Source organism: Salmo trutta, chromosome 24, assembly GCF_901001165.1.
Source record: "Salmo trutta chromosome 24, fSalTru1.1, whole genome shotgun sequence".
Classification (NCBI taxonomy): Eukaryota; Metazoa; Chordata; class Actinopteri; order Salmoniformes; family Salmonidae; genus Salmo; species Salmo trutta.
Window position 1 is genome coordinate 22,488,025 of NC_042980.1, and position 19,218 is coordinate 22,507,242.

Genomic DNA, 19,218 nt, shown 5'->3' on the forward strand with positions numbered 1-19,218 from the left:
GGTGCTTACCGAACCACTACCTGCCTCTTGTTGTCAGTGTCCTCAGCACAGCGACTACTGCTGGTGAACGTTGTGCGTTGGATGTAGAGCAGCTTTGTGGCGACTTAATAAGTGACTTAATAGTTTGTGGTTTCCACAGAATCAGCCAGTCTCAGCTGTACTCACATATTTCATTACAGAGTCTTTGTATTTGTCTCTGTGTCTACTGTGTTAGTATTCTGATCCCTCAATAAATACATATCTGTAATAATAATGGACATTTCTGAGAAATATTTCATGTTAAAACCATTTAAAAAAAACATGCCTTTCTCACTGAAACAAGTTTAGTTCAAAATTCAAAAATCTCCTATATAGTATAACAAACTGTAAAACAGCAACAACAAAAAACATTTGACAATTATGAAATGTTCGTCTGCATATTAACCAACTCCAAACCAAAATGGCTGACTCCTGTTGTCAGCTGAAAGGTCAGAATGACACGGGTAAACTGCTACTTCCAACGTCCTTATTCTGAACGGCTCATTAAAACGGATTGTGTGGTAACACAATGAGACCCACGCAGCAGAGCCTCGACACACACAGAGATGAGATTTTAAAGCAGTGACTTTGCATGCCAAGAGAGGCGCTCTCTGGGGCTCATCCAATCATATCCCAAGACACTAGCGTGTACCAGGGTGGTGTCCAATCATAGCCGACGACATAGGCAGGAACCTGCACGGCCTCCAATCAATTCAATCCCATAGGGAGAAAAAATGTCTTGCATAAGTCTTGAGAGAGGGGGTTATAGTAAAAAAGGCGACCATATGTCACTATTAAAATACATGTAATATCACAGGTAATTTACAGAACAGCTTAGTTTGACAGTTTTACCCCCCTGCAATTCATAACCAGCAGTTATGAGTGACACTAAAATGCTATACGGTCCCTTGTTAGCACAGACTGACACGGTGGGGCTTGCTGATTGGCTGCTAGAGCTACTCAGCCAATCAGGCCTCTCTTTTCTCATTAAGATCAGAGGACAACCAGGCCACGGGGAAACCACCTGCCACAGAGTGCATCTTTAGACAACAACAGTCCCTCATCATGCCATGATCAGGTCCCACTGTAGTTTACATTAGAAAAAAAGACAAGACAATGCTGCATCAGAGGACCAACAGGCCAAACCGACACTTATAAAGAGTTAACATTAATGACTAATTGTCTGAGGCCCTTGGCTGGCACTTCTCATTGGCTACAAGGAAATCACAATGAATCACCTCCATATTACACATATACAACTACAGTTATACTTAAAACGTAAAAGAGTGCAAGGTTGCACTTCTGAAATCTATTTTTTCTTCCTCTTCTTCTTTGTGCAGTGTGTTTCAAATGTTCCTGTCTTTGTTCTCCTCTTGTTCCAGTCTTTTTGTGTGTGTCAGACTGAGACAAAGACGTCTAGGTAGAGGCGGTCGTAGGATTCCCTGAAGAAGAGGATGAGGACGAGGCTGAAGGCACAGGAGCCTGTCAAACACCAGTTTAGCCACGACAACTCTGAGGAGAGATGGAAAAGGTTAATTAGATCACTGAAGGTTACTCATTACATCTGTACCTCTATGCTCACTGCAGGCAAGTCATCACCGGTACACTATCGTACATCAGCATCACAATGACCTTTATAACAGACGACAAGAACAACCAATCATATAGTTAAAGTATTGACTTCATGACTGTGTAGAAACCCAACTGACGACATGCAATAGTAGTAGTATAACGTGTTCTAATAGTTTCATGTGTGGAAGTTATTCATGTCCGTTAACTCAAAACAAGCCCTAATCATGCAATGTAAAGCCTAGAGGGTGACATCGTTCAGAAATTGGCTGAACTTTGTGTCATGCATCTAAATAATGTCAGTAATGGCCGGTTTTCCCTTTCAGCACTGAACTAAACTTGAACCCCAATGTTTTTCCTTTTCGCTCCTGTTTTGCTGTTTAAGCTCCAGTGGCCCTAGCTAGCCTGTAATGAAGAGGTAATGGAAAGCCACGTGTAGAGTGGGACTAATTGGTGTGAGCCATGATTCTACCTCAACACACACACACACACACACACACACACACACACACACACACACACACACACACACACACACACACACGTAGAGCAACATATACCTTGACAGACACATTACTTCCTGTTACTGCCCCAGAAAGAAATCGATAGGTCTCCTTTCAGCTGCACAGCACTAGGCATGCCCTCTCAACATGATGCAGAGGTGTGGGTGGGGGGAGAGAGAGAACTAGAAAGAGAGAGGGAGAGAGACGGAATACAGAGAAAAAGAGTCACTAGAGAGAGCGAGGGAGACCAGAGAGTGAGAGAGAGAAACAGAGACAGAAAGAGAGAGAGAGAGCAGAGAGAGAAACAGAGAGACAGAAAGAGAGAGACATCAGAGAGAGAGAGACAGAGAGAGAGACTAAACGAGAGAGAGAGAGAAACTGAGCGGGGTGCCCAGCACCCCTACCACTAAGACAGGAACCACACGGCCTGATAAGGTAGAAGATGACAGCCCTCCAGCAGCTGGCAGGGCCCTGATAAAGAACCAGCAGGACTAAATATAGAGAAATGAGGTCAAAACACACCAAACTGAGTAGAGCATGCATCTTAATTCCCCCTGCAGGGCATTTCAATTTCAGTTGCCCGGTCCTATAATGCAGTTGATCAATTGCCCCTGAAGTGAGCGGCTCAATCGATGGGTGAGAAGTGAGACTCAAGCTAGGTCAGCCGTTTGGCCTATTTGGGTAAATTATATGATTTGGCCCTCTGGCACATCTCAGAGTGAGTCAGCCAGAATAGATCCACAAGGGTGCATTGCACACAGGAGAAGACAAATAGGCCTTTTTGGCTTACTCTTTCACTTATTGTTGCTGCCTATACCTACACAGAAAACATTCATAGTGTCCAGAGGGGAAGGGGACATAAGGAGGAGAGTAAGAGGCTCCTCCTCAGGACAATGTGAAGGAAAATAAGATTTTTTCTTGCTTATCCTTTCATTTGTGTCTCCACTAGGGTACAAAAAGAGCCTCTTCCTGAAGCCAGAAAGAGAGAACATCTGTGGGTCCAGAGCACAGTGGACACACAGGGAGAGAACATCTGTGGATCCAGAGCACAGTGGACACACAGGGAGAGAACATCTGTGGATCCAGAGCACAGTGGACAGAGAGAGAGAACATCTGTGGGTCCAGAGCACAGTAGACACACAGATAGAGAACATCTGTGGATCCAGAGCACAGTGGACAGAGAGATAGAACATCTGTGGATCCAGAACACAGTGGACAGAGAGAGAACATCTGTGGATCCAAAACACAGTGGACAGAGAGAGAACATCTGTGGATCCAGAACACAGTGGACAGAGAGAGAACATCTGTGGATCCAGAACACAGTGGACAGAGAGAGAACATCTGTGGATCCAGAGCACAGTGGACAGAGAGAGAACATCTGTGGATCCAGAACACAGTGGACAGAGAGAGAACATCTGTGGATCCAGAACACAGTGGACAGAGAGAGAACATCTGTGGATCCAGAACACAGTTGAAGACAGAAGAAGTGAAAAGGTGAAGGATGTTCCATTGTGCAGTAGCACAGTCATTAATCAAGTTAGCTCAGTAACCTGTTGGTGTGGCAGTGGTGTGGAGGCCCGTTAACGGAGTTGTGTTTCTCTGACTGTGTTGTCACCACAGCCCGCCTGCCCCTGATTAATCCATTTAGATTGGAGATTAAGGGAGGAGAGATATGTGAACGGGTGTGGAGTCTGAATGAATGCTAATGTGTCTTTGTATGCTTACCAACAGGTATTTGGTGGTAAAGAAGTGGCTTGTGCGGTCATGGTCCCACTGACATCGTCAGTGAGGAGTGGTGGGGCTGTAGTGTGTAGAATGTTGCTTGAACAGCAATACACAGGGGAATAGAAGTGGACTGAATCTATTTCCCTTTCTGTACATTAATAATGAAAGAGCCTCTGGGGAGAGATGCGCTGATGCAGGCTATCATAGCTCCAGTAGCTCAGTGATAATACCCAACTGACAGTTAGAAAGGACAATTGAAATTATGTTTTCACTTCTCCCTCTGGCTATATTTTGACGCCTCACCCTGCGCCCTGGGACATCAGCCAAAGCCGCTTATCATACTGGAATTATTCCTAATTGTGGCCGATAATGCTGCGTTTTAAAATGGATGTAGCTTTTCAGAGCTGTTTTTTAGGGGAATGGAGCTGGCTGACTGGCTGACATTAGCCAGAAATAAATGAAATGAAATCATAAAACGTTCAATGAAACAAAATGAGAATAATTATTTTCAATTACTGTCAGAATGTTCCGACTGGGTGGGTAGACATTAAGACTGTTTAATATGACTGTGTGTTTCTAATAGGGTGTGTTTGATTATACTGTCAGCTGTTCCCACGATGATCATTCAAAAACATCCCAGAAATAAAAGTGCAACTGCAAAACAAAAGGCTTGTTATGGATCAACGTGGAGCTACAGTCTCCGACGCCTCCATAACATTCACAAAAGGTTAGGAATTCCACAACATGATATTAATCTGATAGTTTTGTACTTCAGACAAATACAGCAAAGTTTGACAAAAACTAAGTTTAAAATAAAAAGAAAAGTGGCAATTATTTTCGGTCTGTTTCCCTTGTAGAAGTCTTGGCAACAAACCCAACGATATAGCTGCCTATCCCACACAACCTCTAACTCCTCCACATAGACGAGGAATCTTTGACGCTACACTTCACAATAAGGCTCCCTACTTTGTATTCCACCCACCACTCCATAGCTAAATCACAAACACAGAGACGATGAAATCTAAAGTACCAACAGCTGTAGCTATATGCATTCATATGGCCAATGTTGTCTCCATTCATGTTTTCAGACAGATTCAGTCCTATATTGAGAAAAGGGTGCCATTTGGGAGGCACCCTGAAATACTCTGCTGGAATAGAAGGAAGTTGGGACCCGCTGAGCCGAGACCCTTGCAACCCTTCAATATTAAAACAATACGTATAAAAACATTTTTTTTTAAGAAGTTAAACCATTGATACTTCAGAATTTGTTCTTTTGGCAGTGAGCAGCGAATGGAAATTTTAAATCAACTGTAACCAAAAAATAAATGAACATCTTTGAGGCTGAGATTGCCAATTTAAAATGAAGGATGGAGCGGGGTTGATTTTGAAAAGGCAAAGATTTATATGGAATTCTTCTGCTTTTAATTCCACACCACCGCATATGCCACATCGATTACTGTATAAGGCTGAAATGAATGAAGGATGAATTAGAGGTAAAAAAGAAAATATTGTAGCCCTATCATACAGTGGAGGCTGCTGAGGGGAGGATGGCTCAGAGCAAATGGAATGGCATCAAACCATGTGTTTGATGCATTTGATACCATTCTGCTCAAACCATTACCACAAGCCCATCCTCCCCAATTAAGGTGCGACCAACCTCCTGTGCTATCATACTGTAATTTTCCTTACAAATCTCTGTTTTGTGGTGGTTGAATGTTATCCTCAGTTCATCCACATTAGTTGATAAACAGGACAGAGACAACAGGAACTGGATTTAGTCGTAGTTGTCCCCCACAATGAAATCGAGGAAGGGACTGTGGATACGTCTCCGTCCATTAGTACGTTTGTCCGTTCGTCACACACGATATCTCAGACAGCACTGGCCCGATTTTGACGAAACTTGGGTGAATGATGCATCTTGCCATAGAGAGCCAATATTGACAAAATTGCATAATTCGTGGGGGACAACATGTTTACTGTTACCTTTTAATAAGTTGTCTCAAATACATGTAAACCAATGGTCTAAATTCCTATAGGGACATGTACATGTCATATTAATTGTTCCTAACACTGATCCCTGAGGAACACCAACTGCTCTACTTTTATAGGGCCGAGCTACTGGCAGTCATCAAGAGTGTCCAGTCCTCACAGGAATACCACAAGAGTCTGAACTCGAGATCTCAGACCAGTCTCAGCTGGGTATAGTCTCTGAGCATCACTCCGTGCAGAAGAGATGGAGCGAGAGACCCAGGGGTAACATAAACCACATTACTGTCTGTGACCACAGCAGGGTTATATTTTAAAAGCTAAAGCTTCACCAAAGCACTCTCATCTCAGTTTAATCTCCTGGGTGTCAGAGGGAAAGAGGGTAGGAAGCTGCCAACACTGTTCCCACCAAATGGGCAGCATCCAGCACACATCTGTACACATCCACCAAGATGTCATCAACTACCACCACCAACTAGAAGAGGAAAATGTATACTTTGAGGCCTGTGTCCGTTTGCTGATCCTACAGTACAGACATCTCCATCTGACACAGCCTGGCCATTGATAGTCGACACTGTGTCTACCTCCCAAATAGCACCCTATTACAGTGCACGACTCCAGGGGACCAGCCAGACTGTACACCCCCTGTACTCTGGGGGACCAGCCAGACTGTACACCCCCTGTACTCTGGGGGACCAGCCAGACTGTACACCCCCTGTACTCTGGGGGACCAGCCAGACTGTACACCCCCTGTACTCTGGGGGACCAGCCAGACTGTACACCCCCTGTACTCTGGGGGACCAGCCAGACTGTACACCCCCTGTACTCTGGGGGACCAGCCAGACTGTACACCCCCTGTACTCTGGGGGACCAGCCAGACTGTACACCCCCTGTACTCTGGGGGACCAGCCAGACTGTACACCCCCTGTACTCTGGGGGACCAGCCAGACTGTACACCCCCTGTACTCTGGGGGACCAGCCAGACTGTACTCCCCCTGTACTCTGGGGGACCAGCCAGACTGTACACCCCTTGTACTCTGGGGGACCAGCCAGACTACACCCCTTGTACTCTGGGGGACCAGCCAGACTGTACACCCCCTGTACTCTGGGGGACCAGCCAGACTGTACACCCCCTGTACTCTGGGGGACCAGCCAGACTGTACACCCCCTGTACTCTGGGGGACCCAGTGAATCTCATGAATAGTAATGCAGTTCGCACAAATATGTGTATGTATATATTCTATCTATTTACTCAAAAGGGTTTGAGGGGGGAATGCTGTCAAGTTTTCGAAGCATTATTCATCATTGCACCGAAGTGGCTTTGTGATTAGCCTTTACTGGAAGGTTAGACAATCAGACAAAGAGCTCTGCAAACAGAATGTAGCTCAGCTAACAGAGGAGAGAAACAGAGGTTTCTTCCCAAGTGACACCCTAGTCCCTTCATAGTGCACTACTTTTGACCATGGCCTGGTCAAAAGCAGTACACTATGAAGAAAATTGGGTGCAATTTGGGATGCACCCACAGAGAGGAGGCCTGATACTTCAGGTCCACTGACTTTATATTTCTACAGGCTCCAGACCTGCTCCTGTTCAAACCAGGAAAATGATGGAGAAATAGAGGTAGAGATAGTCTATCCTCTGTAATGTGCTCTGCTTACAAATGATACATGAACCTCCCAGGCTGGGAGAGAGAAAACATTTATTTTTATTTTTTATTATAATCAAAATAAATATTATATCTTAAAAAGTCTGGGAATCTAATTATTATAATACATCTTAAAAAGTCTGGGAATCTAATTCTTATATCTATTTGTTAAGATTGAAAGTTATCCTTAGGGATATGTAGGCACATCTGACCTCTTGACCTGGATGTAAATCTAACCCACTGCTCTAGAGCTCTCTCCTATCCACTTCTTTCTCTTCCGTCTTGTGCTGTAGCTGTACTCTACCCGTCAGTCTTACCTGTGCTGTAGAAGGTGAGGAAGAAGAGGAGGCAACCGGTGACCAGGTTGCCGAGGAAGGTGACCACGCCACAGGTGATGCCCTCTGGCACGGGGTACACGGTCTCGATGAAGAGCTCAAAGAATATGGGCACACTACTGTTGATGAAGATGCCCACCAGGATACAGGAGGTGTACAGGGTGGCTGAGGGGAAGAGGGGAGGGGGGTTAATCAATCAATCAATCATCACATTTTATAAAGCAGAGGACACGGATTCATGGGTTAACCAATCAAATGTGACTTATAAAGCCCTTTTTACATATGGCACTTTAACTAGTATGAGATGACACTAGTCTAGTGTGACCATAAGAACAGTGTCACCATGAGAAGGCTTCCAAGTTCTCATTGTTACATATCAAAGCTTACTCATAATGTCATTCCAGCCAAGACAATGGTGGTTTAACAGTGGGTGGTGGATGGGGGGAAAAACAGGCAAACCACCTGCTGTGCAGCTTGTGTTTTCATGAGATTGACTACAGTTAGTTATTCTCAGGGCACAGGCAAATTGCGTTGGTAAGTGCCATATGCTGCTGGCTGATTCCCCCAGTGTGTGTGTGTGTTTGTATGTGTGTGCGGGTGCCCATGTGTGTGCATCTCATCTAGTGTGCGTGCGCATGTGTGTGTATGTGTCCCCAATTTGTTTGCACGCGTTTGTGTGTGTGTGTGTATGTGTGCGCACAGCGTCTGTGCGTGTGTCCATGCTTGTGTGCCTGTGTGTCTTGGCCACCACTGATCGAGGTCTCAGCTGCTCTGAGGCCGAGCCCCGGGGCCCTGGGCTGGGGGAGGAGATTAAGCCATCACTGTGGAGCAGAGCATTGCTACATCCCAAATGGCACCCTATTCCCTATAAAGGGCACTACTTTTGACCAGAGTACTATGGTAGTGCACTATATAAGGAATAGGGTACCATTTGGGACAGAACATGGCTCAGCCTCCTTCGTCTCCTTTATCACTGCAGATTGGGCCAAATCAACTCCTCATTAGCCAGCACCGCTCTAAATCACACTGCTGCCTCAGAGGACCCAGCCTGCCTGCCGCTGTCACAGAGGAACTGAGGCGATGCCACTGCACCGACGACATAGTCATCAAATGAATATCCCCTCTTCCCTCTCATCATCCCTTTGTTCAACCACCCCCGTCCCGCTCTAAGACAGGCTAGTATCAAACACAGACAACCTCTAGTGTCCCACGGCTGCTCTGTTCCTCCCAATATGCCTCAGTCTCTCCCAGGTTGTAGCTAGTTGATCCCCAGGGGATGGTGCTGCTTCATCGCAACATGTGAGACTTTTCATTAGAGGAAGTATGGTAGTAGGACCATGGAGAATGTGTTCAAGGGAAGACCCCAGGCTGTCAGCGAATACCTTAAAAAAATAAATTTGACCCCCTTTTTTTCCTCCCAATTTTAATTAATCTTTTCTGATCGCTGCAACTCCCCAACGAGCTCGGGAGAGGCGAAGGTGGAGTCATGCGTCCTCTGAAACATGACCCACCTAACTGCGCTCTTTAAACACCCGCCAGCTTAACCCAGAAGCCAGCTGCACCAATGTGTCGGAGGAAACACCGTTCAACTGGCTACCGGGGTCAGCCTGCAGACACCCGGCCCGCCACAAGGAGTCGCTAGGGCGCATTGAGCGAAGTAAAGCCCCCTCTGCCAAACCCTCCCATAACCCGGACGATGCATGTGCGCCGCCATATGGGACTCCCGGCCACGGCCGGTTGTGGCACAGCCCAGGAATGAACCCTGGTCTGTAATAAGTCTCTAGCACTGCGATGCAGTGCCTTAGACTGCCGCGCCATTCGGGAGGCCAGCGAATCACTATTACATGAATGATAATAGACGTCGTTGAAGAACAAAACCAGTGAAGAAGTTGTGTAAAAAACAGACACATTATTATTAATTTAATAAGTGCTCAAGCTGAGGATTTCAAAAAAAGGGATAACAAAGAGAGGTGTGTAATTTGGAAGAGGCTCCTACCAGAGCTACGTATAAAAGCACCCATACACAGTACACCAGGTGGATGGGCAATCCTGGGGTCTGTTAGCTTGGCATTGTCAGCCAGTAGCGCGAGGACTGAAAAGAATACTAATGACAAGCATGAAAATGATGATGGATGAGAATGCTAGAGCTGGTGAATGTGAAGTTCATATGTTTGTTTGTTTCAAGGGAAACTGCTAATGTGCTACTGCATCGCAGTCCATATCTTCCCTGAGATTGGAGGGTTGGGAGTTCCATCCCCCGCCGAGTCATACCAAAAACTGTACAAATGGGATCGATGCTTGGCCCTGAGAAAGACAAGCGTCCTGTCCAGGCGGTGTACTTGTACATCAATCTGCCTCACGCTACAGAAACAGGAGATGTACTTGCTTTTCTAAGTCCATGCGTCCCTTCCTAAATCTAAAGGACAAGTCTGCTATTGAAGTATCCATTGTGCCTCTATAGAAGTATCCATTGTGCCTCTATTGAAGTATCCATTGTGGCTCTATTGAAGTATCCATTGTGCCTCTATTGAAGTATCCATTGTGCCTCTATTGAAGTATCCATTGTGCCTCTATTGAAGTATCCATTGTGCCTCTATTGAAGTATCCATTGTGCCTCTATTGAAGTATCCATTGTGCCTCTATTGAAGTATCCATTGTGCCTCTATTGAAGTATCCATTGTGCCTCTATTGAAGTATCCATTGTGCCTCTATTGAAGTATCCATTGTGCTTCTATTGAAGTATCCATTGTGCCTCTATTGAAGTATCCATTGTGCCTCTATTGAAGTATCCATTGTGCCTCTATTGAAGTATCCATTGTGGCTCTAGGATTCTCTGGAAACCATGCCCTACTATGCCTACCTGCAGTGGAGGGTAGGTGTGTGAGCCTGGTCAGGCAGGTTAATGTGAACCAGGTGGAGGCCAGGGAAGCACCAGCCATCATCAGGACCAGGATGAGCTTCAGCATGCCCCGGATAGAGTCTGCAAACCTGGGGAGAGACAGAGATGGAGGTAATAAACCTGGGGAGAGACAGAGATGGAGGTAGTTAACCTGGGGAGAGACAGAGATGGAGGTAGTAAACCTGGGGAGAGACAGAGATGGAGGTAATAAACCTGGGGAGAGACAGAGATGGAGGTAGTAAACCTGGGGAGAGACAGAGATGGAGGTAGTAAACCTGGGGAGAGACAGAGATGGAGGTAGTAAACCTGGGGAGAGACAGAGATGGAGGTAGTAAACCTGGAGCACACAGATAAAAACAATCCTGTTTCTAAACAACAACTGAAAAGCGTACAACATTGCCTAATTTGGTATGCTTCAAAAATAGCTTAAAGGAAAACTCTACTTAAAAACTATATTTTGGTATTTTCTTCCATTAGTCCACTGTTGATACGGTCCCAAAATGTTTTGCATGTCAGGAGTCAAGTTTTCAAGATATTGGACTTTCAAGAAGCAATGTGTCACCCGCCACATCCTCATGATGATGCAAATTATGACATGCTTCAAACCACAACAAAGAGTGTAAACAAGTCTCAGGGTGACTTATGTGCCTCCATGTCACCATCGATAAAAGGGAAGCAGTCATGGTGTCAGGAGAATGTAGCTGTCCCTGGGTCACAACTGGTGACAGCTTACAGCGATACACCATGATATGAGTTGATGTAATTTAGATAACCAGTGACTGTGAAGCAAGCAGGCAGATATTTGATGTCTGCTACTCCCTATCCATCCAGACACGCTTTCTAAACAAAGCCTTGTGTTTTAGCGTTCAAAATCAAATAACATTTTATTTGTCACATGCACCGAATACAAATGGTAGACCTTACAGTGAAATACTTACTTACAAGCCCTAACCAACAACGCAGTTTAAAAAAATAAAAAATACCCCCCCCCCCAAAAAAAAATAAGAATAACAAATAAAAGAAACAGGTAATTAAAGAGCAGCAGCAGTAAAATAACAATAGCGAGGCTATATACAGGGGGTAGCGGTACAGAGTCAATATGCGGGGGGCACCGGTTAGTCGAGATAATCGAGGTAATACAGTGGATATAAAAAGTCTACACACCCCTGTTAAAATGCCAGGTTTTTGTGATGTAAAAGAATGAGACAAAGATAAATCATGTCAGAACTTTTTCTACTGTTAATGTGACCTATAATGTGAACAATTCAATTGAAAAACAAACTGAAATCTTCGAGGGGGAAAATGAAAAATAAAAACCTTACAATAACCTGGTTGCATAAGTGTGCACACCCTCTTATAACTGGGGATGTGGCTGTGTTCAGAATTAACCAATCACATTCAAACTCATGTTAAATAGAAGTCATTACACACCTGCCATCATTTAAAGTGACTCTGATTAATCACAAATAAAGTTCAGTTGTTCTAGTAGGATTTTCCTGACATTTTCTTAGTTGTATCTCAGAGCAAAAGCCATGGTCCGCAGAGAGCTTCCAAAGCATCAGAGGGATCTCATTGTTGAAAGATATCAGTCAGGAGAAGGGTACAAAAGAATTTCCAAAGCATTACATTTACCATGGAACACAGTGAAGACAGTCATCATCAAGTGGAGAAAATATGGCACCACATTACCAAGAACTGGACGTCCCTTCAAAATGTATGAAAAGACGAGAAGAAAACTGGTCAGGGAGGCTTCAAGAGGCCTACAGCAACATTAAAGGAACTGCAGGGATTTCTGGCAAGTACTGGCTGTGTGCTACATGTGACAACAATCTCCCGTATTCTTCATATGAATGGGCTATGGGGTAGGGTGGCAAGACGGAAGCCTTTTCTTACAATGAAAAACGTCCAAGCCCGGCTGAAGTTTGCAAAAACAAACATCAAGTCCCCCAAAAGCACAAATATTGCCACGTCAAGTTGTGCCATGCTAATAGACTCCTACCCAAAAAGACTGAGTGCTATAATAAATTCAAAAGGTGCTTCAACAAAGTATTAGTTTAAGGGTGTGCACACTTATGCAACCAGGTTATTGTGAGTTTATTTTTTATTTTTCCCCCTCAAAGATTTGTTTGTTTTTCAATTGAATTGTTCACGTTATAGGTCACATTAAAGGTGGAAAAAGTTCTGACATGATTTATCTTTGTCTCATTATTTTACATCTCAAAAACCTGGCATTTTAACAGGGGTGTGTAGACTTTTTATATCCACTGTATGTACATGTATACTACCGTTCAAAAGTTTGGGGTCACTTAGAAATGTCCTTGTTTTTGAAAGAAATGCAGTTTTTTTGTCCATTAAAATAACATCAAATTCATCAGAAATACAGTGTAGACATTGTTAAATGTTGTAAATGACTAGCATCCTGGAGTCGTCTCTTCACTATTGACGTTGAGACTGGTGTTTTGCGGGTACTATTTAATGAAGCTGCCAGTTGAGGTCTTGTGAGGCGTCTGTTTCTCTAACTAGACACTCTAATATACTTGTCTTCTTGCTCAGTTGTGCACCGGGGCCACCCACTCTTTCTATTCTGGTTAGAGCCAGTTTGCGCAGACCTGTGAAGGGCGTTGTACGAGATCTTCAGTTTCTTGGCAATTTCTCGCACGGAATAGCCTTCATTTCTCAGGACAAGAATAGACTGACGAGTTTCAGAAGAAAGTTATTTTATTCTAGCCATTTTGAGCCTGTAATCGAACCCACAAATGCTGATGCTCCATATACTCAACTAGTCTAAAGAAGGCCAGTTTTATTGCTTCTTCAACCAGGACAGTTTTGATCTGTGCTAACATAATTGCAAAAGGGTTTTCTAATGATCAATTAGACTTTTAAAATGATACACTTGAATTAGCTAACACAACGTGCCATTGGAACACAGGAGTGATGGTTGCTGATAATGAACCTCTGTACACCTATGTAGATATTCCATAAAAAAATCTGTAGTTTCCAGCTACAATAGTCATTTACAACATTAACAATGTCTACACTGTATTTCTGATCAATTTGATGTCATTTTAAATGGACCAAAAGGTGCATTTCTTTCAAAAACAAGGACATTTCTAAGTGACCCCAAAGTTTTGAACAGTAGTGTAGGTAGAGTTATTAAAGTGACTATGTATAGATAATAACAGAGAGTAGCAGCAGTGTAAAGGGGAGGAGGGGCAATTAGTCTGGCTAGCCATTTGATTAGATGTTCCTCTCTGACCATGTGTTGAGCTATCCCTCCTGACAAGTAGGCTTGGGCAATATATCGTTTATACCATATACAGGGGTATTTTGAAATATCGATGGTATGATTTTCAATACCGTAAACACATTGTTTTATTGTAAATTGTTTTGGGGTTGAGAGCAACCCCACATCGCGAGGGCTGCGTGCTACGCCACTGATTAACTATAAGTTAAGTATAACTATAAGAAATGTAAGATGTGTCAAATAAATGATATCAAACTCAGGGCTCTAGCTGTGCATTTGGTTTGCTATGGAAGTGGCTAGATGTCAATATCAAGCTTCTTGGTTACAGCAGAGATTTTTAAATCCCCTCTTGGATCAAGATCCCTGTTGACAATATTATTCTTTTTTTAAATAGTGTTAGTAAGTTTTAGAAATAGTGTTTGCCCCGTGTACTGTATGCACTTCTGGTAACACGGTATACCCTGGTATGGTACAGAAATGGTCTGAAAATATGGATACTGCCCAACCCTACTGACAAGGTTTACTCCTGGACTGACAAGGTTTACTCCTAACTGTCCGACATCGCACATATTGAAGCTCGTAGTGGAAAGACACTAATTGCCTTTGTTTTGTTGTGCTCAGACAAGATGCTTCAGAAACATTGTTCAACCCAACAAAGAACTATTTGTGAAAAAACACCCGCAGGAAATGTTGAATTTGTCAAACAGTCTCTCAGAGTTCAATAAAACTGTAGCAGGGGAACATAAGGGAAATCCGTTTTGGACAGCCTCACAAACAACAAAACTATTTCGCTTCAAACCATTTATTTTTGCACTGTCTGTGTGTGGCTAGTAATCATATGTCACTCAGACTGTCTGTGTGTGGCTAGGAATCATATGTCACTCAGACTGTCTGTGTGTGGCTAGGAATCATATGTCACTCAGACTGTCTGATAGTATGACCCCCATAGTGTTCTGTCCGAGTGAAGAAAACATCTAGGATCAACTTTCTATTCATGAATGGACAGAGCAGTCTGCCTAACATACTATTATGTACCTTTTGGAAGAAAACACTACAGGGATGCTGGTCCATGGAAGGAGGTGCTTTGGTAGGGACAGGCAAGCACTGCCCAGCCCAGTCTGCTCTCTCATTAGCCAGCCAAAGCCAGCCTCTGCTCCTACCCATCTGCCACTAGCTCCCCTCAACTCCAACTCTCCCCTGGCTGTGCCAGAGACTACAGCCCTGCACCTACCCAGTCAACCCCTCTCCTCTCTGGGTAGAGGACCACAGCTAAGTCTTCTACCCAACCAGCACCAGTATCATATTCTATACGCCACCTACACCCAGCCAAACCCTTGTCTCACTGGGTAGAGTAGCACAGTTAATGGACCCCTACACCAGTGGTTCCCAAACCTCTCCTCAGGGACCCGCAGTCATTCCATATATTTGAACTATTCCAGAGCTAGCACACTTGATTCAACTTGTCAACTATCATCAAGCCATTGAATAGGTAAGCCAGGTGAGTTAGTTCGGGGATATTACAAAATAGTGAAATGTCTGGAGTCCCCGAGGAGAGGTTTGAGAACCACTACCCTACACCACCACCACCATAATTACTATCACCCCTCTCACATCTAATTTGTTTACTGACACCTGCAATAAATGCAGCATGCATCTAAGTAGTATATTTCAAGACTCCTTTATGCCCTACAATGTCAGCTGACAAGACTGGAGCATACTGTACGCCTGTCTTTCTGTGAGGTAATGTCTAAATTAAAAGCACATCAATAACAGTTGAGTCAGATTTATTGGCTAGAAGATAGTGACGCTTAAATCTCTGGCATCACATTTCATTTTGTGCATTCTCCTCTGGCTAACTGCAGGAATAATTCAATTCTGATTCCATTTGATATTATCATTATTAGGTCTATTTGTCTCCATTCTGTGCCAAGACAAGGGCATGTACTGAATGAACAAACCAGTCTGATTGATGGCCCTAATGATATCACTGACAGACAACGGCCAAAACAAATTCAGTTATTTCCATTTCCCATTTTAAATATGTTGTTTATCCCTCGTTTATCTAAGATAAATACCTGATCTTCTCTCAGGTCTCTAGTGCAGTAAATGTGGTTAAAAACTTCCACCTCCCTCCCTCCCTTCCCCCCTGCCTCCCTCCCTCCCTGACCCCCTCCCTCCCTCCCTCCCTGCCTCCCTCCCTTCCCCCCTGCCTCTCCTCAGGTTGATAATGGGACTTGGCTTATAATGGTGGGGATAATGTTTGACGAATGATAATGGGAGGTGGTTATTATTATTCATTTCCACCAGCTCTGTTCTGTTCCAGGTATGGTCTTAAAGCAGCAGTTTCACCCCGACCACAAGCTGCTGGCCAACAATTAAACGACGCAGGCTCATTTGTCAAGCGTGTCTCTGACGCACGACACACACACACACACACAGACAGACACAGACAGACACACCTCTGAGCACCTGTCGCTAATTGCCCCCACAGTGACAAATACTGCCATCCATCTAGTGGTGGGCGCATCTCAGGGGGAAGAAATATTAGGAAGCATGTGTGTGTGTGTTGGGGAGTGAGTGTTTGTTTGGCAAAGCCCTCCCGGGAAGCAAACCACTTAGTATTTGCAACCATAACACCTGCAGCAAAAGTTCTTGAATTTCTGCTGCCCATGGCAAGCTGCTCTCTGATGTGTGTGTGGCGTAAGGTGAGACAGAGGTGTGTTATAACTTACGTTCAGGCACGAGAGAGTGTGTGTGTGGATGTGTGTGTGCTTTGTACTGTAACTCAGCAGCTCCATCAACACCAAACCATCAGGCAAATGAACCTTAATGATTCCACAAAGGACCCAGTACTATAGAGGTAAACAGGGGCATCTGCTACTGCGCTTCCCAAACACAACACATCACCAATCACAGCAAAACCCAAACAAACACATACATGGAACGCAACCCCACCCGAAGCACCGCTCTGCTCAGATCAGCTCCCCAAGCTAACCGCCAACAGACGCCCAATTAAGTCAGACGTGAGAAGGAAGCCAATCAACTGGTTGACTGAGACGCTTTAATGAGTTACTTTCTGTTTCTCTGCCATGACATCAACATCTACTGAGGTTGCAAACATAAGCAAACCATACCCAACCCTGATTAACCCTGGATCTATACTTAACACACAATAGTTTGTTAGATAGCTCCAGTCCACTCCAGCCTATACCAAGAACAGAACAGTTCCATGAATCAAGGCTAGAGTTATGGCCTAGTTTTCCTAATTACAGCGTTGTGAGACTTTGGCCCTGCCTGGAAGTGCTGATTGGACCGGGCGATGAACATATATATGCCAACTGGACGACGGATCCCTTCCTTTTGCAGAGTCCACAGTTTGGGGCCTACGGTGCATCAGTCTATCCATCAGCTAGAGAGATGTGGCCCATTGCATTAGCATTCACTTACTCACCTCCATCTATCACAACAACCATGGATTTAATACACTAAGAGAGATGGAGGGAAGGAGTGGATGAGGTGAACTAAGGGGTTTGAGACGGCCGGTGCGTCCCAAATTGCACCCTTTTCCCTATGTAGTGGACAACTTTTGACCAGACCTCATAGACATTTTGGACACACCCTGAGACTACCCGCCTACCCCCCTCCAATACCACTAAACACAGTAATGTTTCAAGAAAGTGAGAGAACCAGACTGGAATGCAGCACAAGCAGACAGAGTAATAGACTAATTTATACCTGTGAACATGCTTAGTAATGGGTTTCTAGTTGCTAATCTTGTTGACAGGCCTTGGAGGCAGAGCCAAAGCTATTACGACCAAACATGGGCCGTGTATTTTCATGCATACTTAATCTGAAGATACTAAGTGAGTGTATGGAGTTCACGATAAATGCTTATCCTCCAATTTGACGGCTCACCTGGTCCAAGGAGATGGTTTAGGACTGAAATGATGAGACAGGCTTATTAATAGGAGGATCTCTCCTCACACATCGCTGGACAGAGCTAGCAGTTGGTAGTCAGGCTCAGTCCAAGCCCAGCCTACCTTCAGACTGTACTGGGCCTACTCCAGACAACCTCTAACTAGAAGCCGGACTCACCGTTGATATCAGCACACTCAACTCAGACTTTCACAAAATTCATTCAGTGACGTCAATAGGAGAAAATCTGAGTTAAGCGAACGGATCTCGAGTCAGAAAACTGTCCGGGGCCTTTAAGGACATCAAATATCTGACACCCCATCAGGGGTTATCTGTGGGCACATTCAGGTCAAGTCATGCTACAATGCTAAACCACATGGAAATGGTCTGCTGTTTCTGTTGCTTACCTGGCCATGGCCACTCCAAACACACAGCCGCCCACAATGGACCAGAACCCGATCCAGCCAGCATCCACCTTGAGAGACAGACAGAGAAGGAGAGAGATAGATGGATACAAAAGGAGAGATCGAGAGAGAATGAGGGTATTGACAGAGAACGAGATAGCAAGGAAGAGAGTGTGGAAGCGAGAACGAGAGACAGAAAGAGAGGAGCATTATTCCATGTTCAGCATGCCAAACACGGCTCAGGGGACCGAGGCTAAACAAAGAGCAGGCACTGTGTCTGAAGACTGGGGAAAATGGTCAATCAAGCCCAGGGTAAATTGCAACCCTGTATTCTGATAGTGGTGGGAGTCAATGGCTGGTGGTGTCAATGTGATGATTCATCACAGACAAACGCCTGCTCTGACAGATGGAAAAGAAAAAACAAACATTATGACCAGGGTCTTGTTCTGTAGGGAGAAAACAGAGTAAAGCAGGGAAACACTACCAGTTGGCTCAGTTGGTAGAGCATGGTGTTTGCAACGCCAGCATGGTGTGTGCAACGCCAGGGTTGTGGGTTCGATTCCCACGGGGGGCCAGTACAAAAAAAAATAAAAAATAATAAATGCATGAAATGAAATGTATGCATTCACTACTGTAAGTCGCTCTGGATTAGAGCGTCTGCTAAATGACTAAAAATATAAATGTAAATGTACCACAACTTGCCCAAAAGGAAGAGAGATGTTAGATTTGTGTTGCAAAATGTTTTTCTACAGTGTTCCCTACTGAACTAGACCCAGGGTCTACTGCTGCAGCATCAGCATGAGAGACTGACTGCATCACAGACGGAGGCCAATATGTCATCCACACACAACACACACGCTCTCACACACACGCACACACAAACCTCTCTGGGGAAGCTGAGTGCCAATGAAGGTGTGCTGCGGTTCACATCAATCTACCTTACGCTATAACTCAGGTAGAAAAAAAGAGGAGCCA

General features: G+C 44.5%; 1 protein-coding gene across 1 annotated transcript in view; it reads right to left on the reverse strand.

Moving 5' to 3' along the window:
* Nucleotides 1–253: 253 nt before the first annotated feature.
* Nucleotides 254–19,218, reverse strand: part of LOC115160946 (solute carrier family 49 member 4) — a 55,485-nt gene continuing 36,520 nt past the window's right edge. Inside the window, exons 6-9 of the mRNA XM_029711510.1 lie at nt 18,247–18,314; nt 10,642–10,769; nt 7,764–7,946; nt 254–1,530 (exon numbers count right to left, since the gene is read on the reverse strand). Coding sequence (XP_029567370.1) covers nt 1,415–1,530; nt 7,764–7,946; nt 10,642–10,769; nt 18,247–18,314 — 495 coding nt within the window. The 3' untranslated portion in view covers nt 254–1,414. The remainder of the gene's footprint in view (nt 1,531–7,763; nt 7,947–10,641; nt 10,770–18,246; nt 18,315–19,218) is intronic.